Source organism: Cucumis sativus, chromosome 1 (genome assembly GCF_000004075.3).
Source record: "Cucumis sativus cultivar 9930 chromosome 1, Cucumber_9930_V3, whole genome shotgun sequence".
Classification (NCBI taxonomy): domain Eukaryota; kingdom Viridiplantae; phylum Streptophyta; class Magnoliopsida; order Cucurbitales; family Cucurbitaceae; genus Cucumis; species Cucumis sativus.
The window spans coordinates 14,999,519-15,024,027 of NC_026655.2; the positions used below are offsets into that span (position 1 = coordinate 14,999,519).

At 30.7% G+C, this 24,509-nt stretch overlaps 3 protein-coding genes across 5 annotated transcripts; 1 reads left to right on the forward strand and 2 right to left on the reverse strand.

Annotated features, from left to right (window-relative positions):
• The first annotated feature begins 9,917 nt into the window (after positions 1 to 9,917).
• VP (pyrophosphate-energized vacuolar membrane proton pump) lies at positions 9,918 to 14,488 on the forward strand. Its single transcript, NM_001308846.1, is given in 8 exon segments — positions 9,918 to 10,173; positions 11,420 to 11,994; positions 12,083 to 12,462; positions 12,550 to 12,636; positions 12,734 to 13,064; positions 13,313 to 13,723; positions 13,819 to 13,878; positions 13,972 to 14,488. Coding segments are annotated over 8 exon segments (2,307 nt in total). The 3' UTR covers positions 14,179 to 14,488.
• A 383-nt stretch (positions 14,489 to 14,871) lies between these two features.
• Positions 14,872 to 18,204, reverse strand: LOC101202873 (probable 2-oxoglutarate-dependent dioxygenase ANS). 2 transcript variants are annotated; one of them, XM_031880194.1, is made up of 4 exons: positions 17,925 to 18,204; positions 16,732 to 16,979; positions 15,415 to 15,751; positions 14,872 to 15,317 (listed from the first exon to the last, which is right to left on the reverse strand). In XM_031880194.1, exons 1-4 carry the CDS (start codon positions 18,168 to 18,170, stop codon positions 15,081 to 15,083), a joined length of 1,068 nt encoding a protein of 355 aa, XP_031736054.1. In that variant the 5' UTR covers positions 18,171 to 18,204; the 3' UTR covers positions 14,872 to 15,080. The 2 variants fall into 2 exon arrangements, with proteins under 2 accessions (XP_031736054.1, XP_011655280.1); XM_011656978.2 differs by having other exon boundaries at positions 14,942 to 15,317; positions 15,415 to 15,748; positions 17,925 to 18,203.
• Positions 18,205 to 19,290: 1,086 nt separating this feature from the next.
• Positions 19,291 to 21,694, reverse strand: LOC101215876 (probable 2-oxoglutarate-dependent dioxygenase At5g05600). 2 transcript variants are annotated; one of them, XM_031883638.1, is made up of 3 exons: positions 20,456 to 21,694; positions 19,614 to 19,941; positions 19,291 to 19,537 (listed from the first exon to the last, which is right to left on the reverse strand). In XM_031883638.1, the coding sequence occupies exons 1-3, from the start codon at positions 20,482 to 20,484 to the stop codon at positions 19,484 to 19,486; spliced, it is 411 nt and encodes a 136-aa protein (XP_031739498.1). In that variant the 5' UTR covers positions 20,485 to 21,694; the 3' UTR covers positions 19,291 to 19,483. The 2 variants fall into 2 exon arrangements, with proteins under 2 accessions (XP_031739498.1, XP_031739497.1); XM_031883637.1 differs by having other exon boundaries at positions 19,291 to 19,941.
• Between the last annotated feature and the right edge of the window lie 2,815 nt (positions 21,695 to 24,509).

Below are 24,509 nucleotides of genomic sequence, written 5' to 3' on the forward strand. Positions count from 1 at the left end.
TAGTTTAAAATTTTAATTTATATTTTGTTCGATAAGAAAATGATTGGAAATTCTAGATAAATAACGATATCTTAAAATCTTGTTAAGTTTGAAGATATTTACAAATATTTTGTTTAAAAGTTAAAATTTAGATATTTTTTTTTATGGAAGTTAAAAAGAAAGAAAAAAAAAAAGGTTAGATGCATTCTTTATAATCCAACCTATTAATTGTAACATTTCTATTAGTTTATAGCTTAAATTGCATTGTATGGTCTTAGGTTTATTTAAAAGAAATATTTTACCCCAATGTTTCTTATCACTTTTCTCATTTTCTTATATCTTAGTTTAAATTCCAAGTTCATTTATAATTTAATTTGTGAATTTCTATATAAACTTTTAGAAATTTCAATTGATCTATTTTGGTATTTAATAAGTGTGTTTGTATATATATATATATTCTAAGCCCATAAATTTTGTGTGAAATGAATGAATATTTTTTGCCAACTTCATTTCATTGAATGCTTTTAGCTCCATCTTGTTGGCATTAATTATAAATTATATTATGGCAGGTTGTCGCAATTTCTGGTAAACATATGTTGGATGTTTCAATAACCTTTTCTTCTTCTTCTTCTTCTTCTTCTTCTTCTTTATCTAGCTTAAACCATGTAAGTAATTATACTTACAAATTTTATGTTCTTTCAACTTGATTTTGTTGTAATTATTATATAAATGATTCGTCAAATTCTTTTATCTTAATCTGCTGTGATCATTTTAGAAAAAAATAGATTTAGAAGTAAGTTTAGAAGAGTAACAAAAGGTTTAATTGTTCTACAATCTGATCATGTTTAAGAAATTTATATTTGTTTATTTTAAATATTCTCTTTTCCTTTTGTAAGATATTCATTTGAATTCCTAATTACAAAATCATATATATCATATGACTTGAATTTTGAAGGTATTACAAAAAGTGGATAAGAAGCTATATAATATAACTGTGTTTAAGTTACGTGGTATTGTTGAATCATTAGTTTTTTTTTTTTTTTAGTTTTACATTAATAGTGAATAGTGATTAAATAGACACCTATAGACTCAACAAACAAAAGAGAAAAAAAAACAGAAGAAGAAAAAAACATTAAGATAGAAAAAATAATAGAAAAGACAAATACTAATTAGAAAAAAAATCATAAATCATAAATATTTTTAAACACTTCCACAAACTCAAAATGGTAGAAGAAAACTCCTAAATCAAATCATGATAGATATAGATTGGAGATAGAAAACCCACGAAAAACAAATGCACTGAGAATTATGAACTATAGAGAGTACCCCATAAGAAACAAAAAAACTAAAGCACATAGGACTTCTAGATTGGAGACAGAACCCACGAAGAATTGAAACACAAAAAAAAACTTTTGGGATGAAAATAGAATTCACAATCAAATTATGGACCAAAAATAAGGATCCTCGCAAACAGATCTAAAACCAAACCCACAAACTCTTGTTTTGAAAATGAATGAGAGAACCGAATAAACTAACAAAACACAAAGAACAAAATCAACTAAACATTAAAACCAAGCTTAAGTAGTTGAACAATGAAGATAGAATTGGCAACGCTAAATTGCATTGTCGCAGATTTGACTTGTCTCTGCTGATATTTTCGACAGAATCAAGACGACATAAACTGAATAATATGAAAGAAACTCTAGGAATCTTTTATAATATTATTGAATGATTAGCCTTTTCTAATTTTACAATAGAATAGAAGATAAATAGCAACCTACAAAGAAAAAAATATAAAAAATATTAAAAAGGAAAATAATAGAAAAGATAATAGTAATTAGGAAAAAAAACCATAAATCGAGGGAGTTTTTTAAAAATAGAAAAAATTGACAAACTATTTACACATCATACAACAAAATCACTAAAAACTAAAATTTATTATAGTGACGCTTGCAAAAATAGTAAAATAATTTATGATAATAAGTCATATTTGATAATTATTTGGTTTTTAAAATTTTAAATTATGAACATAACTTTTTTAAAAAATTTAAATGTTTGTTTAAAAGGATAAACCGTGTAAACAATTTTAAAAGATAAAAAAATAGAAAACGAAGACCTTTTGAGCCTCATTTTATAACTCTTCTTTTAAAAATGAAACAATGGTTGTCTAAGAACATAACAACTTGTATCTTTCTACTTCTAATGAAAATCACTCACTTCATTATTGGTTTCCTTAAGTATGATAATCCATTTTCAATATGTTGTAAACGATTCAACAAGATCTAAAATACTATCAAGATTTATAGTAGAATAAAACAACTTCACAATCGTAATATTGACACATATGTCTTCCTCATAGCGAACACAAGAAGCCCACAATATATTTTCAAACGGCAACTCTATAAAAAGATAATCACGTTCCCCTTAATTAATACAACAAAAAATGAGAACTCGCCATATATAATTTGGAGAGCCTCCAAAAAAATCAAGATTAGAAGAAATAACACACAATACTTTCAAGATAAAGAAAAATACATTTGGTTTAGAATTGCAATTGCTAAGACATCTTAACGGACTTCAAACAACATTGAAAGACACATCTGCCACAACAAACTTAAAAGATATTACCAACACAATTCTCAAACATAAAAGTAAGTTTATTGCATCTCATTTTCTTATAATAACTTAAATATTACTTAAGTACATAGTTAAATTCTTAGTGAAATTTAAAAAACAAAAATAAGTTTGCAAAAACTATTTTGGTTAGTTTTCAAAATTTGAATTCATTTTTTAAAATATTGAGAAAAAATAAATAAAAAATCAAGCAATAAATTAAAGGTAAAATATGTGTTTATAGAGTTAATTATTTTTTAAGAAAACAAAGGTTACAAAAGTATAGGTTTTGGTTTTCTTTTTTGTTATTTAATTAAATCGATTTCTCTTGATTATTTACATTAGTTTGCATTTTTTAAGTAAAAAAAAAAAAAAGCTAAACATAGTCAAATTATATATACAAAATCTAAGATTTGATTTAGTGATGGGTTAAGTTTTGGTTTTGGTTTTTGTTTCTAATTATATTTTAAAATTAAGTTTATAAATACGCATTCTCCTTCCAACTATAAATCATTGGAATCATCAATGAAACAGAGTATAAATCATCCATTTTTATTTAGCATTGATTTTATTGATGATATTTTAATCTTAATGTATAAATTTATTTTAGATAAAAAATTAGTATTAATAAGAAAAATTATGTATAATAAGGTTTGAAATAGAAGGAAAATGAGAAAAAAAGAAAATAATAATAAAATAGGTAAGTGAAGGTTATAGGATTTTTAATGGGAATTTAAACCCTTAATTTTGGTCCCTAACTTAAGGGTAAGGTGTTAGTTTGTCTTAATCTTAATAATTAGTTAAAACCGTATATCTAATTTATTGGGTTATTTCTGGTTGTAATTAAGCATTATTATTATTATCAAACTTTCACATTGAGTATGCACTAAGATAATTAATTCTTACGCCTCCTTTATTTCATATATATAAATATCTTTTCATTTCATTTGTCACTTTCTTCATTAAATAAATTATTCACCCACTTTCCCTTTACTAAATTAGTATCCAAAGAAAAAGATGTTAATCAATTAAATTTATGTAAACAAAAATAATCAAATACACCTGGATGAGTTACTCAACTAGTAACTTTTAAAATGGTAATTGATATTCACATTGATGGTAAGTAATTCGTGATAAAATTAATTAATTTCATCCACGACTAATCTATTACACTTCAAATCATTATGTTTTGTTTTTTTCGTAGGTATTAATGGTAAGGTTTAAACAAACCATAATTAGAATTCAATTTAGATAGGGATGATTAGAAATACTAACATATAATTAAATTTTTATTCAAAATACTTTAAAATTAAATTTATAAAATCTATGTGGCACGCAATAATGATGTTTTTATTTATAGTTTTCTCTTTTAAAATTTGTGTGTATATTTTCTCAACCCTTTTACTAGTAATTTTCTAACTTTGTGTAAGCCACGTTTCAATTCTTAATTAACTTTTAAAAAGCAAAATAAATCTTCAAACACTTTTTTTTATAGTTTGTTTTGTATTATGAAAACATTAGTTGAAATTCCAAAAACTATTAAATTTTTTTATAGAAAAAAAACCTTAGGTCAAAATAGTATTTGTAGGTAAAAACAATTTTTTATAAAAGAAATTATGAAATGGTCCCTAAACGAGCCTATTCCTCTCATTTCAATGACTACCACCAAAAACAAAACAAAACAACTTTTTGTGGATGATGGATGCAATATATTTACAACCCTAGCCACTTGAATGTGACAAAATAAATCTAGTACAAAAGTGTTTTTGAAATCATTTTTAAACACATTATAGGAATAGTAAAATAAAGATAAATGGCTGTCAAAAAGAGTAAAACAAAGCAATATTCATATATAATAATAGAGAGAGAGAGAGAGAGAGGGAGATATAATGAATGTGGTGTTGGGACATGAATTTCATTGGAAGGTGTGTGTGTGTGTGTGAATTTGTGACCTAACTTGTTGGTGTACCTTCAACTTGCTTCCAAGAAACTTGTAGGGCATTTGATGATTTGAGTTGTTTTGTGAGTGTTTTCTATATATATATATGTACTTTGGATTTCCAAAGGCAATAATAAATAAAAGTTAATTAGCTTTTGAAAAGACTAATTAAACCTCATTTCTCAAACACCATCATGACTTCAATCAAATTTCCCATACCAAAAAATTATAACCTATATTTTCCATTACTCACTCATTCCTTTTTCCTAATCATTAATGCTTTGCATATAATTACAAATCATGTTTACTTTATTAAAAAAAAAAACAAAAGGAATTAAATCAAATTTCCATTATTCTTCTAGCTAAATAATATTGTGTGTTTGTTAAGCTTTAAAGCGATTTAAAGCGATTGTGGTCTAACATTATTCTTTATGTACTATTTGTGAACTTTTTGTGCTCATCATTGTAGATGTGTTACCTATAGTCATTTAGACTAGGTTGATTATTTATGAATGAGGTAAATCACTTAGAGAGTAAGTCAACTCGAAATGAGTAGTTGATATTGTACTTAAAAGGATCTCATACCTAAGCTTGGGAGAAGCTTACTAGTGAAGAAGGTGAGGGGATGATAAGGAAATAAGTGGCAATGACAATGAGTTGACAACATAGGGTGACACGGAGATGTTTAAGATGAAAATGAAACTCAACAAACTCAAATTATATTAGCTCAAGTATGAAGCTTACGTTGAGAATCAATTGAAGGTCACTTAAAGTCAACTCAACCATGAGATGATCAATATGTCATAAGAATCGATCATGACGAGAGTCATATATATATATAATTATTTATTTCATGTACTTACATATATTGAAGATTCATGTATGAACTTTAAAGGTTAGCTCAAAATTTAGACGTGGATGAAATATTGTTTTCTTTTTAAGTGACCTTGATTTTTTTTTAAAGTTGTTTTTTTATGTGTTCCTGTTATATAAAATGCATGAATATTTGGAACATTTAAGTGAAGATTGCTTTTATATTGGTTGTGAAGTGTTTTGAAGATCAAGGATTGATGGGAGAGTATCAAAGTCATTTTGTTTGATCATTGATTTATAAATCATCTATGTAACACGTTATCCAATTTATCTTAGGAGTTGAGTTCTTTGGGTCTTGATTGTTCAATATGGTTCTTGATTGTTCAAACTAATCGAGACATTGTGAATTTATTATAATTATATTATTTTGTAATTTAAGGTTATTTTTTTTTTCAACACCCCTATTTTTCTCAACCATCAACTTCAAAAAAGTTCTTAAAATTAAATTAATAAACATAAAAATAAATAAAGAAATCAAGGGGTTCACTTTTGTTTTCTTTCCCAAAGATAGTTGAACAACCCTAGCTCCCTTTAGAGAGGGTGAGAATAGATGGGAAAATTATTTAGGAAAATATAAGAAGCAAAGGAAAAATTATTGTTTGCCTTTTTAGAGTATTTTATCAGTTTTTATTTTTATTTTCTCATTTAATAAAATTAGACACTTGCAATAATTAAATGTTCCAATTTTTGCCATATTGTTTTCAAATTTTACTATTTTACTCGCTAATTTTATCAAAATAAATCAACAAAAATCTTCCTAAGCTCATTACTTTCAATACCATTAGTTGTATAAACTACACAATGAATCATCACTTTCCAAAACTCATAGATTTGTACAAAAATTCACCTACAATGTTGTGTTTGTTTAAATAATCTTTATCAATTTTATGCCACACATATGTTTCTTTTATAATTTTGAATGAGGGAATTTCCTCTACTTTTTAAAGTTTAGAGTTAAAAACTATATAATCTTGTTTGGTATTATGCATGTACAAATTAATTAAAATTCAAAAAATTTAATGTGGTTTTTTAAATAGAGAAGTTCACTAAATATGTTGTGTAATTTTAGTTAAGTGCCTTCTTGGTTGGTACATGAATGATATTAATTTTCATTAATGTAATACCGTACTTAAAATTAATAATTATTATAGAATTAATGTGTCTTACCAAATTTTGAGGTATTCGTTATTAATATTTTGGGACTTGGGTTATTAAAACCTTTCCATCCACAAAAATTAAAGATTGGTTTAGTTTAATTATATCTATGTGTTGCTAGAAAAAATTACTTTAGGATTGGGAGAAATATGATATATCGAATAAACTAGATATACATGAAAAAAACTATCTAGGATTATCTGATTTTAATTCCATTAAACGTTAAAACTATCTTTGAAATAATTCTTTTTATTCAATCTTTAGATGAAATTATTGATATGGAGAAAAAGGAAATTGGAATTGAACATTTGTTAATTACAACCATTTGATGTCGGTTGTAAACTCCTCCATTTTTGTAATGGAGTATATGCACTTATTTACAATTTTTGACTATATGATTTAGAGGAGTGCAATATATAAATGGACATAGTCAATCAACTGTTGGTGAACTGCACATATATGTGTCGTTCTTTATACGTCTTTGTATTGCTTGATTGTTAATTTTGTAACGACAACAATGTCATAAAAGACGGTGTATAGTTCATAAGAGAAAGGGGCAATAATATGAAAATAAAAGAGAGACAACTCACTTTAATCATATCATTATTTGAATTTGATAGTAAGATAATTAAGGGTCCAAATTATTTCTTTAACGATAATAGGATGTGATAGTCGAATTATTAAAGTATGCATTTAGGTTATGGTGCAGGAATTATTTTTAAGTTATGAAATATACGTATCATATGTGTGGAACTTAAAACTTTTTAAAAATGGTGTAATAATAAAGTATAGTTGAAAAAGAATCTCGCTTTTCAAACCAAAATTAGTTCTCATTCCTACACTTTTCCCCTACTACATAAAGAATAAAGATAAACTTAAATAAACAAAAGCAATATTCAATACATTATCCACATAAACTCTCATCTTTCTATACATAAAATTAACCTCTCTTATTTATTTTTTCCATAAGTAAAGTTTATGATAATAAAAATGTGTATCTTGAAAATTAGAAACCCTAACCTTACCATTTTATTTAATTGAAGCAGTCAAAAAATGAAAAAGAAAAGAAAAGAAAAGAAAACATAATTGGTATAAGTAATATTGTAATATTGTTAATGAATAAGATAGTTATAAAGTAATAAGGAAAAAGAGAAACAAAGTTGATAAGGATGCGAAGGCAAAGGAATCGGAACACAAGTCTTATTCTGGGAGAGTGGACAACGTCTTTAATGAATTAGATTCTTCTTCTTTTCCCTACTATTACATCTCACATTTATAAGCCCACCTTAAATACAAAAAGTAATCATAACCTTAATTAATATATAACACTAATTTTCTTTTTCACTCTCACAAATTTATACATTTCACTTCAAAAATATATTTGTAGGCAGATATACGTAATAAATTATTTATCTTTAAAAATAAATAATTGATTCAATTATAAGGTTTTAAATATAGTTTTAGTTTTCATACGTTCAAAATGTTTATTTGACTTCCTATACCTTTAACTTTTATATATATATATATATTGGTAATTATACTTTTGACTTTGTCCATCTTTTATTCTTATACATTTAAAATGTGAGAATTTTTTGGGTTGGTTAATTTGATGTTTAAGCGCTAAAATTTGAAGAATTTAAATGAGTCATTTGTTAACCTTTTGAAAAGGAGTAATTTAAATTTTGGAGTAAAGTAGGGGTTAACATAAGGGAGGGTTGGTTATCATGTTTTTATAGAAAAGAAAAAGGAAGGAAGGAAGGAAGGAAAAGGAAAAAAAGGAAAAAGTAGGAAAAAGAAGAAAATAGTTTGGTAATGAAATGGAAGAAGATGAGATTAAAATGTAATTAAGGGTAGATGAAAGGTGAGATTAAAGAGAATAATATATATATATATATATATATGAAGAAAAAAGGGGGAAAAGAAAAAAGAAAGAGAAAGAGAAAGAGAAATGAAAGAAAAGGTGATTCGGATGAATAATAAGAGGATGCGTTTAGTTTACGCTCTCTCTCTCTCTCATGGTGTGTTAAGTTGGGTTGTATCTTGACAGGACTTATCCGAATAACTCCCTCCTTTCTTTGCCACCTCATAACTATTTCAATGATATAATTATAATATCATGTAATTAAATTAAGAACAACGGCGGAGAGAAGGCTTCCAATTTAAGGAAAAACAAACCCTCAGGAGACAGGAGCTAACACTTTTTAACATCATTCAATTTTGCTTTCTTCTTTAAAACGCTGTCGTTTTTCCTTCTCCCAATCTCCTTGGAAAAACCATCCCCTTTTCTTCTTCTCTTTATATTCTATTCAATTAATATTCAAATCATATATATCCCATTTCCTACTCTTTCATTTCTATATTTACACTTCCTTCCCTCTACCCTCCTAAATTATCTCACTACCCCACAACCCATTTATTTTACCTTTTTTCTTTTTTACTTTTACTTTTTACTTACAAACATCTTCATTCTAAATAAATAAAGGCACATTTTGTCATTTTTTTTCTTTTATAAATTGTCAATTTTAACAGCCCATTGGATGCAGTTTGTGTTTTATAATAACAATAATAAATTATGCACTTTTGATTCATTTACTACCTTAATTAATTAAAGTTAATTATTTCTAAACATTAGGCGGCACATTGGGTGAATTGTGTGTAATTATTATTATTTTGTTCTTTTTTTAGTAGCACAATAATATGAGGGATTGGGATTGGGATTGGGATTGGGATTGGGATTGGAATTGGAATTGGAATTGGATTTGAGATTGGTTGAAAAAAATAAAATATTTATTTATAGTTTGAATTATAAAGAAGAAAATGATTTAAAAAAGAAATCAAGTGGATGGCAAGATAAAGTAAATATGAAGAAATGTATGGAGGATTTTGAAAAGGATGGTTAATTTAATTTAAGAAAAAGAAAAAAGAAAAAAAAGAAGAAAAAAGAAAGGTATGTGTTTGGTTACGAGGAGAAGGAAAAGCAGTAGGTGAAAAAAAGCTAAAAATAGAAGAAGAGAAGTAGAAAAGAGAATAGGGTTAGGCAGGTTAAAAAGGAATGTGGGAATAGGAAAACAACAAAATCCAAACAAACCCTAATCCGCAATTAAATCACATTTGTTTGTTCAGGCGCGTAACACGCACAACACATCCTATCCCCCGTTTTTTCTCTCTCAAACATAATATAAATCTGAGTTCTCATTTTCCCTCACAATCTCATCATCTCTCTTCTCTTCTTCCCTTCCTTCATTTCCCTTCACTCACTGCTCCCTCAGACCAACAAAACACCCACACCCCCAAATCCAAAAACCCTCTCTTTTTTCCTCCTGCCTTCCCCCCTCCCTTTTCTTTTTTTCTTTCCGCCATGGGCGCCACCATTCTTCCAGATCTCGGTGCTCAGATTTTCATTCCTCTCTGTGCTATTGTCGGAATCCTCTTCTCTTTAGTCCAGTGGTACTACGTTTCACAAGTTAAACTCTCTTCTGCTCGTGATTCCGCTAATAACAATTCCTCTTCTGCTAAAAATGGCTACTCTGACTACCTTATTGAAGAGGAAGAAGGTGTTAATGACCATAACGTTGTTATTAAATGTGCCGAAATTCAAAACGCCATCTCTGAAGGTATATTTTCTTTTTCTTCTTTCCTCTCAGATTTGTTTTCTCTTCTCTTTTTTATTGCTAGATCTGATGCCTGGATTCTTAGATTTATTGATTTTTTTTTTCCATTCTGTTTTTCTTTTTCTTCTTTTTCCATTTTTTTTATTGCTTTAGGGTTTATCTTTATCTTCTTTTGTTTTTTGTTTTTTTTTTTTTTTTAAATTTATGGAGAGATTTGTAACCTGCAGTTTGGCTTACGTGTTTTTCTAGTTCTTACGCTATTATTATGTGTAGTAGATGTTTGGATATTACATTGGCTCTTTGTTTGTTGTCGTTTAGTTATTATGTTACGATGGAATCTGAGGCATGGTTATCCATGCTTTGCTTCTCCGTAAAATCTGGGTCATTTACTGGTTTCTCCGCATTTTCATGGATGCGTTACTTAGCTACCGTTTACGAATTAATTGTTTGTTTTTATTGGTTATCGTGTATGCCATTCACGTTGTTTTCATGGGTTTTTTTTCAAGATTCTTCAAGGGAACTATGAAATTCTGAATTTATGAAGAGATCTAGAAAATGTTGAAATATGACTGAATAGTGAATAGTTTTTATTTATTGAAAACAGAGCAATACGTTCTGTCAAGTATCAGATGTTTTGGAACTTATTCTCTTATATGGGTGTCGTTTTTATCCTTTTTGGGTTTTGTAATGTTTTTCTTTTAAGTAGTGGATAGAGATAAGTTCATCACAATATCTAGAGCTGATGAACATTTCTTTCTAGCCTAGTTCATGAGATTACCTGTTTCTTTGAATCAGATTCTACGTTAAGTCTTTTGTTTGTCCTGTGTGATAAATTGATGTAATTGTTGTTTTTGTATACATATCCGTACATAAAATAATATCAATACATGTATTTTCTTTATCTCAGAAATTGGAAACATTTCTATGAGTTGTTTTTGTTGAAGTTTCTTTGTTGGTGGCTTTTAGAAATATTTTTATTGACCTTCGATATTTATGGATTCCTTTTATTAAAGATGCATCTTACAGAAATAAGAAGAATTTGTTTCCATTGCAATGAAGAAACGGTGAGAAGTATTGTAGTCTCGTCTTAGACTAATATGTAGGAATATGAAAGGTGTAAGATGGTTTCACCAGTTTCTTTCTCTCTAGTCGATCAGAATGTTTGTTCTTTACAACCTTATAGCCATATACTCTCTCATTGTGTTGATTTGGAGCTATTTCTAACCTTTTTAATTGTTTGATGATTTAGGGGCAACCTCCTTCCTTTTCACGGAGTACAAGTATGTTGGCATCTTTATGATATTGTTTGCAGCATTGATTTTTGTATTCCTTGGATCAGTAGAGGGTTTTAGTACCAAGCCCCAACCATGCTCATATGACAAAACAAAGACTTGTAAGCCAGCTTTGGCAACGGCTACATTCAGTACTATATCATTTTTGCTTGGTGCAGTGACTTCAGTGGTTTCTGGTTTCCTTGGAATGAAAATTGCTACATATGCAAATGCCAGAACCACCTTGGAGGCAAGAAAAGGTGTTGGAAAGGCATTTATTACTGCTTTTAGGTCTGGTGCTGTCATGGGCTTCCTCCTAGCTGCCAACGGTCTCTTGGTTTTGTTTATTGCCATTAACCTCTTCAAATTGTACTATGGTGAAGATTGGGGTGGTCTTTTCGAGTCTATCACTGGGTATGGTCTTGGTGGATCCTCCATGGCTCTCTTTGGTAGAGTTGGTGGTGGTATCTACACCAAAGCTGCTGATGTTGGTGCCGACCTTGTGGGTAAAGTGGAAAGAAACATTCCTGAGGACGACCCAAGAAATCCAGCTGTAATGACTGATGCTCTAGATATCATTTTGTATTTCATTTTCTGCTGATACTTCTGTCTCTTAATTTAATCACTCAATGTTTTGGCAGGTGATTGCTGATAATGTGGGTGACAATGTTGGGGATATTGCCGGTATGGGATCTGATCTTTTTGGTTCATATGCTGAGTCATCCTGTGCTGCTCTCGTTGTTGCATCTATCTCCTCTTTCGGCAACAACCATGAGTTCACAGCAATGCTCTATCCACTCATCGTTAGTTCTATGGGTATCCTTGTCTGTCTGATCACCACTTTATTTGCAACGGATTTCTTTGAGATCAAGGCTGTTAAGGAAATTGAGCCAGCATTGAAGAATCAACTCATAATTTCCACTGTTATAATGACCTTTGGAATTGCAATTGTTACTTGGGTGAGTGTTCCAGCAAAATTCACCATCTTCAACTTTGGAACTCAAAAAGTTGTACAGAACTGGTTAGTGCTTCTTGAATTATTGTCTTATTACAATTTCTTTTATTTATCACTAGTGGTTTGATCCACCGGAAAATATTTGGCCTTCAGGGAACTTTTCTTGTGCGTTGCTGTTGGTCTTTGGGCTGGGCTGATAATAGGATTTGTGACAGAGTACTATACTAGCAATGCATACAGGTAATTGATATATTGGCATTTATCTAGTCAGTTCTTAATGATTTAACTTATTGTATAAAAATGAAAATCTTATCACTCATTTGGTTTGCCTTTTCAGCCCTGTGCAAGACGTTGCTGATTCTTGCCGAACTGGAGCTGCTACAAATGTTATTTTTGGCTTGGCCTTGGGATACAAATCTGTCATTATCCCTATCTTTGCAATTGCAGCTAGTATTTTTGTGAGTTTCTCCTTTGCTGCAATGTACGGCATTGCCGTTGCTGCCCTTGGAATGTTGAGTACAATTGCTACTGGTTTGGCCATCGATGCATATGGTCCAATCAGTGACAATGCTGGAGGCATTGCTGAGATGGCTGGCATGAGCCACAGAATTCGGGAGAGAACCGATGCCCTTGATGCTGCTGGAAACACAACTGCAGCAATTGGAAAGGTAATTTATTATTATTATTTTTTTGTTCTTTGTGTTTGGACGTACTGTGTGGATCGTTCCTTTATTGGCATTGGCCTTGGTCTTCTTAGAATGTCCAGAAGGCAACATTGTCTCAATATTTCGTTTTCAGTCTTTCCTCCAAAGCCTTCCAATGATAATAACATTAATTTTGTGCGTGGAAACAATGCTTGCCATCATTAGTAAAAATAACCCAAGTCAAAACTTGATTCTTCGTTTGCATTTTCCAGGGTTTTGCCATTGGTTCAGCTGCTCTCGTGTCCCTTGCCCTCTTTGGTGCCTTTGTTAGCCGTGCTGGTGTTGTCGTTGTTGACCTCTTGACACCCAAAGTTTTCATTGGCTTGATCGTTGGTGCTATGCTGCCATACTGGTTTTCTGCCATGACAATGAAGAGTGTTGGGAGTGCAGCCCTAAAGATGGTTGAGGAGGTCCGAAGGCAATTCAACACAATCCCAGGTCTCATGGAAGGTACTGCCAAGCCCGACTATGCTACGTGTGTCAAGATCTCAACTGATGCATCTATTAAGGAGATGATCCCACCTGGTGCCCTTGTCATGTTGACACCCCTCATTGTTGGTATCCTATTCGGAGTTGAAACTCTTTCTGGCGTCCTTGCTGGATCCCTTGTTTCTGGTGTCCAGGTATGTGATTCCTGGAAATGCTAGTTAAATGTTTAAAATTTTTGCTTCAACCTTACAATACCTAACTGATTGATTCTTGTTTTTCTCAACTGTAGATTGCCATTTCCGCATCCAACACCGGAGGTGCTTGGGACAATGCTAAGAAGTACATCGAGGTATGTTGAATCCATAAGAGTCATCTTTACAATGTTACAATAATTTTATAGTACAAGATGTAATGACAAGTCGGTCTTAACTGTCGTGGACAGGCTGGTACCTCTGAGCACGCAAGAACCCTTGGCCCGAAAGGATCAGATCCACACAAAGCTGCTGTTATCGGGGACACAATCGGAGACCCACTCAAGGATACATCTGGACCTTCTCTCAACATTCTCATCAAGTTGATGGCTGTGGAGTCACTCGTGTTTGCTCCTTTCTTTGCCAGCCACGGTGGCATTCTGTTCAAGATCTTCTAAGAATGAAAGAGGAATGAATCTTTGCCATTACATCATCCTCTCTTCCTTCCATTGACATAACCTCTCCTCTACGAAATTTTCAATGCTTTTTTTAGACTTCATATTATCATATATTCAAGTCTGTAGCTTTGATTCCCTTTTGAGAAACTTGTAGTTTCAAGTGGCAGAGCCTTTTACCCTTTCATCGGTTGTGATGATGATGAAGAAGAAGAAAGATAAGAAGATAAATTGGTCAAATCTTGTGAAATGAGACTGCGAAGTTAAAATTCTCTTTTTCCCAATTGAGAACAGGCTATTATTGTTATTCTCACTCCTTTTCCTCCCTTTCTCTTTCTCTCTGTTGAATGCTGAGTTCAATTTTGAATTTTGAGGATCTTATACCAAACGCATTCATGGGTTTTGTCTTTGTTGAAAATCTTTGCCTTTTTCATTTATCTAATTTAAAGCAAGCTGTGGTTGGTAACTATTCTTGATCCAAAACATTCTCTTATTTGAAGAACCTGTCTGGTACCTTTTATTTTTATTTATTTTTCATTAAACCTGATCGTTTTAGTCTTGCTTTTAGTTTATTTAGAAAATCGTTTTTCCGAAGTTCTCAGCTTTTTAAAACAAACATGTTTGGATCTGGATGATAATACATTTGAAAGTCTTGTTTGAATTGAGTGTCCAATGAAATTTTAATTGAAATACCAGTTTCAAGTACATAATATAATCATTGAGATTTTCAAAGGCCAACCAAATATAGTTTTTGGAAGCAAAGATATAGGTGTTGATAGTGGGAGACAACCTTGTCAGTTTTTGAAACTGTTTATTCTAACGTGGTAAAAGCACATGAATCACCATGAAATAAGTTATATGTTCCATCTTACAAACACCATGAAACACACAGAAACAGGAGGACTCTAAATCCTCAATCCATCAACTGTTCTCTGTCCCTCTTGGTAGTTCTGGAAATAAGTTTCCAAATAGTTCTTCACACTTCTGAACAATCTTGGTCTCTTCTCGTCGATCAGCCCCTCCACTGGCTTGATCTCAATATCTTTTTCTGGGCAGCAGAAACACACCACTGAAATCCTCTGTCTCTCTGAATTCGTCACCGCCCGATGAACAGAGCTCTTGAAGATTCCATTACTCATAACCTCCATACACATAACACATGGCATTAATGATCCTTTAAAAACCCAGTATGCAACATCAAAAATAAAAAGATAAAAATTAAGTATTTAATATTGTTACTTCGGCTTGTTCCCCAATGACGAGGAGAAGAGAATCAGCAATGGCAGGAACAGGGACTCTATACCACTGATCATCCTTTCGCAATTGGAGGCCTTCAACTTGTTTGTCGAGTAGAAGAATGGTGATAGCTGAACCATCGGAGTGTTCTTTGAGTCCAAGAACAAGATGTGGCGTCGAACATGGTGGATAGAAATTAAACCTTGTGAATAATGTTGGTCGCTCCCCTACCTGATCGGTAAAGCTATTGGGCTCCACGTTTAGGGATCTTGCCATGGCTATCAGCACCGTCTCAATTATTTCCATTATTTTTACTGTATACTCATGTAGATCTTCTCTGCTTGAATAAGGGTAAGCACTCAATACTAATTCCTATTTATTTGTTTTTGGGTTGTTGAAAAGGATGAAAATATCCATCCACATGATGTGTTATTGCATAGTTTTAGGGTTAATGTTTTTAGAGCTTATTATTATTGATATATTTCTATACGAAGTAGGGGGTCGCCAAGGTCCGCATTATGTAATCCTACAAACTTTGTGTTGGTGTTGTTATCGGGATATGTTTGGCAATACTCATTTAGACTAAGGTGAAGTGTTTACACTGTGAATTGCGATTCACTACAGTTCACACCATTACTTAGTGAAGCCTAAGCTAACATTACACTCTCACTCCTTTGATGTGAGTTGTTATATCATAGAGATGACAAGACTTTATACTTGAGAGGAGCTAAAGTAAGTGTGTTTGAGGAGATCTCGAACATAGCTGGAAGAGCTTTTGCAAAAGTAATAGAATCTCAAACTTAGGGAAGCTTATGTCAAAACTAAGAAACTATTATTCTATCACTAAAGTTAACTTGATATATATACACATATACAAGCACACACGTGCACACATACAAACACAATTTCAATTTAAAAACGTTAATGGAATCATATAAAATCTTAATTTTAAATCATGAATGGAATTACAATTGTAGAATTTCAATTTAAAATCCTCCATGGAATCATAAGATTTCAATCTAAAATTATTAAAGAAATCACATGGCAGAATTTGAACTAAAAAATTGTTAATGGAATCACATCACATGGGTATGTTCATATATTAAAATGAAAGGGATCGGATCATTGTTGCTTGTATAAATTAAAATATAGATGGCAGCAACCTTTTACTAAAAATTTGAACCATTTTCATTTACTTCTCTTCCTCTTATCTTTTTCTATATTTTCCTGCTCATTCACCAGAAATTTCAGTTTTGAAAAATAATTTTAGAGAAAGTTGAATTGATTTAAACCTATGAAAATTTAGAGTTTAAAACCAACCTGAAAGATGGAGGATTTAGAGGCCAAAGATCGAGACGTCTTTCATCCTCCGGACTTGTCACGAAATATAAACGATCAGACCAATCTAGAGTTTGTTGGTTCGAAAAAGTTAAATCATTCCCATATCCTTCCATTCCATCAACTTCTCTTCCATATCTCATCTTCTCTTCAATGGGCAGTGAGAAAAATTGCTCACTTATTTTTCTCAACTTCTCCAAAAATGAACTTGAAATGCTGTGATTAGTAGCCTGAAACCTCACTCTCAGATTAATTAATCTCAATTAGTTTTAAATAATCATTTCATATTTGCCCATTTTATAGACCATTTAGAGATGGCTATTTTATTTCAATTTATTTAAAACTATAATTCATAGAAACAAATTTAAAAATTATAAAATAAACTAAAATATTTATAAGCGTCCCAAAATTTTTTGATTCTATCCGTGATAAAAACTGATAGACTTTTATTAAGGATAGAAATTGATAGACTTTTCAAATTAGAGCTAATTTTTGGAAATATTAAGATGGTCAGTAGATAATAAAATAATAAATTTATTGATAAAAGCCATTTCCATTCTTATTTTGTTTTGTGATATAATTTTTAAAATTACTGTTTTAAAAAATAAAGTTCAATTTTGAAAACCAAAGGATTATTTATTTATTTTTGAATTAGCTAGAATTCAACTTTAAATTACGGCAACAAAATAGAAAAAAAATAGATTTAATTAGTTGCCTACCATACCATATATATATATATATTATATTCTTGATTTTAATCTATTTGTACCCATAATGAATTTGTATTTTTGAAATACAATTGGGAAAGTGAAAGTCTATATTATTGATTATTCATAACTTTCGTCTAAAAATATATAGAATTAACATACAAAAAAACAAACAGATATGTGTTTGGACACAAGCAAATAAACAAAAGTATATCTAATAATGTATTTCTTTATATTATCCCATCTTTTAAAAACCACAAACATAATATTAATAATAAGTTTTGAAACTTAAAAATAATTGTCTCCATTTACTAATCTTTCCTCTCAAAATTTAGCTAAAAACTCAAATATATTTTTAAAAAAAGTCGAAATGTATAATTAAAAGTTTGAAGCAGAAAATTAGAAGAAAATAGAATTAAAAATAAAGTTGATATGAAAAGGGCAGTGTTGAGGTTCATGAAAGCTCACCTGAAAGCATCCCCAAGTACTAAGAGCCAAACGGAGGTCGTTCAACGGACCCTCGCCGGCAGACGGCGATGAAAGTTGAGAAAGGTCAACGACCGGAATCTCTGCCAGTGGAAGTGGAGTATTATTGTTGGAACCTCCGCCGTGGTAGCCGCCTTTGTAAATATAACTTTCCGGCGTGTGGCCGCCGTTGATGAGAAGTTGTTGTTGGAGTGTTTGTGTTTGTGTGTTCTGAGAATTTTGTGCCATTATTGTTTATGTTGATGAGCTTCACATATCCACATATATATATTTATATTCTTTTTTATTAAACATTTTTAAGACTAAACTGCCCTTTTCATTTTAATTTATTACACTTATGTCTTTTCAATTCAAGCATTAATTATTGAGCCATGTTATTTATTTTTCTATCACATAATACACAAACAACCCAAATATTCAACCCTCACAAATTAAATTATAAGCCTCCACTCATATATCTATCCCATAATAATTAGCCCTCCAACAACTTTAGTGATAGTTGCAACTTACAAATGACAACCAATATATCCAACCAACCAACCTTAACTCTACCAATATAGTAATTTAATTTCCCTCTCCAAAGATAGGAAACGAGGGAAGAAATTATGAACAATTTTTCCATGCAAAACAAACACACCTAAGCTATAATAGAAAGATTTATAGGATGCACCAAGATTAAGTTTGTGAGGTTGTTTTAGAGTAAGATTATAAATAGTTAAATTAGGGTTGACTTTTCATCCTTATATGCCTATCAAAATTGTTCTTATAAAGATTTCTCTCCATTTGGATAAACTTTTCTTTTTCATGGCTGTGAATTTGGCCTAACATCTCAATCCACTGCATCAATAATATATACACATGTTTTTTTGTAAGTACTCAAGTATCGATTGTTGTGTTTCAGAGCGAGACGCGACACAACTTGGTGAATAAGTTCTAAATCATCAAGCGCTCTCCAAAATTAACCCAACTCCCGATCTTTGAAGCTTGCTGGTCAAAGAATGGAATGGGATTGATGAAAAAATGCTTAGAAAACAAACAAAAACATAAAGGGAGGAGAAAGACATATTTTCTCTCTTTTTTTTCTTCCAAAACTAGAGCATTTTTAAGGGAAAAAAATTGAAGAATTAAACCAAAACCGTTGTTTTAATCAGAATTTCATCTTAAAACTATTTAAAAATGAATTGAGATTATAATATAACTTTTCTTTTTTCCAAAAAGGAAAAGAAAAGAAAAGAAAACATTCAAACTTCAATCAATTCAGTCTGGAGAAAGCCCCCTGCCGGATTAATCAAAATCAAAATGAATTTAGATATGGAGAGCTTTGGAGACAAAATTAATGTGTTGTTAGTGAGGGAATTGTTTGAGATACGGTTTCTCTTTGGATTAATAATTTTGGAAACGGACTGTCTGATGCGCAACCTCCCTTAATCAACCTCAACTCAATGTTGTACAAGAGTTTCATTAATCACCTCCTCTAATGGTTCAATTTCTTTTTCTGAATCTGGAACCTAAAACACTGCCAATGATACCCTCTCCCCCTCTCAGTTTGTCAATACTCTATGAACTGGACTCTTGAATATCCCATTACTTGTGATCTACTATCAAATCACCACTCTGTTTACAAACATGTTTCACAGTGATTTTAGAATAAACGAGTGTTTCTTCTTTTACCTCTACTTGATCCCCCACATTGACGAGAAGAGCGTCCGGAACAATCGAAGCATTGAACCACTCATTGTCTTTCATGAACTGAAGACCTTCTACTTCCTTATCCTGCAACAAAATGGTGATTGCCGATCCATCGGCGTGCGGCTTAACACCGAGAACAAGATCGGGATTTCGACATCGAGGGTAGAAGTTGAACCGTGCGCCGAGTTTAATTTGCTCGCCATATTGCTTAAGAAAACTACTCTCATCTAAATCCAATGATCTTGCCATGGCCTTGAAGATTTTCTCACTTATCAGCTTCACATTAGTAGTGTACTCATCAATAACTTCCCTACAATGAATCCAAGATCAGATATGTTTATGTAGATTCATAAACAAAATCACAAGCAAAACAAGATTTAAGAAAGAAAAAGTAACCTAAATCTTTGAGGATTTGTTGGCCAATACTTGAAACGACCACTTTGGTGTGGATATATAGTAAGGTATAATCGATCAGTCCAATCAAGAATTTATTGGTTTGAAAAAATCATGTCGTTCCCAATCAAGAATTTATTGGTTTGAAAAAATCATGTCGTTCCCATATCCTTCTATTTCATGATCTTCTCTTGAGTATTTTAATTTCTCTTCCATTGAAAGACCAAATAATTGTTTCGTTAATCCACGAACTTCATCAAGATGTTCACTTGTCATTCCATGATTTATAGCTTATGAGAACATCACAAACATTTATGAATATCTTCAATTTAATCTTTAATGGGATCGAAATACAGAGGCACAGAAATCAGAAATTCCTAACCCCCTTTACAAATTAGTGTTTTAGAGAGCAAAATGAAGAGAGATCGAACCTGAAAGCAGCCCCATGATTGAAGTACATGTCGGAGTTCCTCCAGTTCCGGTCCGGATTTGGAGGAAGAGGAGAGGAGAGCAATGTCGATTACAGGAGCTGCCATTGTCGGAGCATTTCGAGCTCCTCGATCGCTTTCTTTATGGATGTATCTTTCAGGGACTTCCCCTTTAGAAGCTGCATCTTGAACATTGCCGGAAGGGTTAGTAACGGCCATGGCAGGCAGTTTAGAAACGGCGGCGTTAAATGTAATTCCGATCGCAAAACAGAGTGAATGAAATGGGTTTAGAATCATTTTCAAAGAAAAATAAAGAAATGGGTTTAGAATTAATGTTGGAGTTATCAGCAGCAGTCTCGAGAAATACAGAATGTTGAATCGGAGCCTTATAATATTATAAAGTATAATATTAAAGACTACAGGAAAAATGAGGAAATTGAATTAGACTTTTCAATCAACAATTTAACGAAAATCTATTCTAGAACAGATCTTATTATCATAAATTTCTTATTATTCTAAGAAATTGAAGCGCCCCACGAAGTACAAACACTCTTAATCACAATCATATCAGCAGAAGGAATTCCATTAAAAAACGAAGAGGAACAACTTTTGAGCTTCGAAATGGCCTTGCAACAAGTGGGGTGAGCAGCAATTGGGTGTTTAAACACATCGATCATACATTTCGTCGCCTCTGGAACAAACGAAAAGCAGGGGAAAAAAGAGATATCCTCTGTTGGGAATGGTTGAGGTTGTGTTGGCGCCATTGCGACCTTCATCGCCGCCGCTGGTGGTGCGAAAATGGCTGTACAGCATATGAATACGAGGATTAGCTTCATTGTAGGTGTTTTTAGTGATTTCGCCGCCATTGTTAGTGAAAATTTTTGATGTAAAAGCTCAGAGAAGGGTTGAATTAGGGGATTTTTTTTTTGGTTTCTGTGAGAAAATTGAGGAGTACGAAGGTTATATATGGGAAGAAGAATTGAGTTTGAAAACGTCTGGTATGTTTATGGGAATTGAAAAACTGCAATTCTGGTAACGAAACTTTGGAGTTACAGAATTTAGTGTTTAATTTGGAAAAATTTCAGCGACCGGAGCGTTTCTGTAACTCGAACGAAGGTTAGATGGCGGTTGAGTATTCGATTGCGCCCCTGTCGCTGTGGCGGCTTTGGCGGCAGCTGCTTTCCGGTGTGTTATCGTTGTCTTAACGGAGAGAGGTGGGGGAGCTGACTCGGTATAATTGGATTTTTTTTTTTCTTTCTCAATGCATACAAAAATAACTATAAAATTTCCACAAAATATTCCATTAGAATTTTTTTAAAAAATAATAGATTTTACAAAATATTTACGATAACAAATTCTACTTTAATTTATTTTGCTATAAATGCCTCATAATTATTTGGTTTGAGATTTTTTAAGAAATAATAGATTTTACAAAATATTTACAATAACAAATTTTACTTTAATTTATTTTGCTATAAATGCCTCATAATTATTTGGTTTGAGATTTTTTAAGATAAAAAATAAATATAAGAAAAGTGCTAAATATCTGCCGTCATATAACAATTAACAAAAATTCATGAACCAAATTACTTATTCATAAATTTCATATTTATTCTTATTAGTTTTGATTGTTATTATTGTAGTACGATTTTTCAATTCTTTCTGTTATATTTCTTTGTTATTTATTCTTCTCTTTTTAAGAGAATTTCTTTCATTTTTCATCTTAGTACAAAATCTAAATGATATTGATACAAAATCTAAATGATATTGGTACAAGATCTAAACGATCGTGTACCAATATTTAAACGATAAGTTGTTTATCTTAGATAGACAGAGATAGATCACTATCACTAATAAACTGTTTAGATTTGTAAAAGATCGTTTAAACTTGGTACGAGTTTGTTTAGATGAGGTATAAAATTATTTTTTCATGCGTGTGTGACCGATTAATCGATGAAGTATTTTTGTTATTTCATGTGAACTTTTTCCTTTTTTAAAACTATTCTATACGATTAAATATTGTCATGCTTTATTCTATTTTTGAAACAACCTCATTTTTAAATTAATATTTGAATTTTTAGTCAAATATTATTTTTGAAAAACTACAAAGAATTGTTTTTTGAATGTTTTAAAATTTCTTTAGTTTTTTAAACAACAGTGAAAAATTTAGTAACAAAAGAAAAAAAATGAAACTTTATTATGAGTATAATTTGGTTTATTTGCTTAACCTTTAATAATTAAAAAAAAAACGTGAAATACACCACAATGTTTTATTTTTTGTTTTAAAAAACCCAATCAAGTTTTTAAACTTCAAAATGTTTGAAAACTGTAAATTAAAATTGAGAAAATATTTTGAAAACAGCATACAAAAAATAAAATTGTTGAAAGGAAAATTTAAATAAATAGAAGAAAATACAGAGTATTTATATTTTATAGCAAAAAAAAAAAATGAAGAACATATATTACTTTTATATTCCTTAGCACACTAAAATATTCGCACGTGATCATTTTTTTTGACGACTTCATTGTCTTCTTCCTTTAGTTTTCTTATGATCTTCTTCATTTTTTTTTTTGGTGACATGGTCTCTACTTGATGATCACACTGACATATCTCTCCAACATCGAAACTCTAGTTATATTAGTATCTACCAAAGTTATCATACCGAAACTCCATGTATATTTTTCAAATTAAATCCTATAGAATTAAATCATGTGATATATAGACTACATATCGCACTAAGATACACATTGATATCATAGAAACTGATACATTTCTATAAGTGTTTATCACTAATAGATACCAATAGAAAGAAACTCCATGTTTCCAATCACAGTTAAACTCAGCCCCGAGATGGTTTGAAATCGAGGCCTCTTAACTTCTTTGCCTTCCATTCCAGTCATGCAAGCATCTGTATTAGCCCGAGAACTCAATGTCTAAAGTTTTCTGTTCTTTATCTTGGTTGGAAAACATTGAGACTAGCCTCGTAATTTCACATCTTTCTTGTATTTCGCCTGAGATTGTCCAAGTTTTATACTTCTTAACTTCTTTGTCTTCCATCTCGGTCGGACAAGCTTTGAGATTAGCCTGAGAACTCAATTTCTAAAGCTTTTTGTTCTTCAACTAGACCGAGAAACATAGTGATTAGCCTCAAAATTTTGTATGCCGAGTGTAGAAAGAAAAAAATCGCGATTAATTTGGATGATTTAAGTTTTTATGAGCTTTTTGGTATTTTACCCTTTGTTTTGAGCGGCTACATAATGGGTTAAAATTTTGCTAAATATTATGCTTATTTATTCTGTTTTTGAAAATACTCTTATTATTTTTTTTTAATCAATTCCAATTAAAATTAAACTTTGAATAAATAAATTACTCTTTTTTAAAAGTAAATTGATCTCCAAACTTAAATAACCCTGACAATTTTAACCTTGTACTATAATGTGTTAGCAATCTACTTTGACAAGCTTTTCTTTCAAAAGATAGTTTGAAAATATATTTTGGTATGATTTCAATGGATTATAAAACATGTCCCGTGCAACTTTGGTTGTGAACAACAATGTCATTCAATAGTTAATATATAGAGACAATTTTAAAAGTAGTAAAATAAATTAAAATATTTACAAGCTATAGCAAAATTTTGAATTCTGTCACTAATGTTAGTCTTTTATCACTATAGTATATCGATGACTATTAGTGATATAATTTATTGTAAGTTATATATATTTGGTAAGCTTTGTTATTTTTGAAATTTTTTCTAACTTTTCTAATTTGTCAAAAATAAATTTTAGTGTTTACTATTAGGAAAAAAAAAGAAAAAAAAGGAAAGAAGTTATTTGGTGTTTCTAATTGTGAGCTTTTGTAATGTAGCAGCACTAATTTCCTTCTATTTTGATGTGAATCGGGTGGAGTCCTAAAATTTATAAAGATGAATTTATTTACTTACAGAAAATAAATAAACAATTTTAATTTAATTAAATGTCTTTAATATTTAAATACTACCTCAAATAGCAATCACATGTTAATATGTCAATTTGATTGATTGCATTTTGGTAGAATAGT

Excerpts from the sequence above, each read along its gene's own strand:
- LOC101202873 (XM_031880194.1), bottom strand. The coding sequence starts at position 18,170 with ATGGCACAAAATTCTCAGAACACACAAACACAAACACTCCAACAACAA. Across the intron at positions 16,980-17,924 it reads GTACTTGGGGATGCTTTCAG|GCTACTAATCACAGCATTTC; the intron begins GTGAGCTTTCAT and ends GTGAGGTTTCAG. Across the intron at positions 15,752-16,731 it reads CTAAATCCTCCATCTTTCAG|CAGAGAAGATCTACATGAGT; the intron begins GTTGGTTTTAAA and ends CCCTTATTCAAG.
- LOC101215876 (XM_031883637.1), bottom strand. The coding sequence starts at position 20,484 with ATGTACTTCAATCATGGGGCTGCTTTCAG. Across the intron at positions 19,942-20,455 it reads AATCATGGGGCTGCTTTCAG|GGAAGTTATTGATGAGTACA; the intron begins GTTCGATCTCTC and ends GATTCATTGTAG.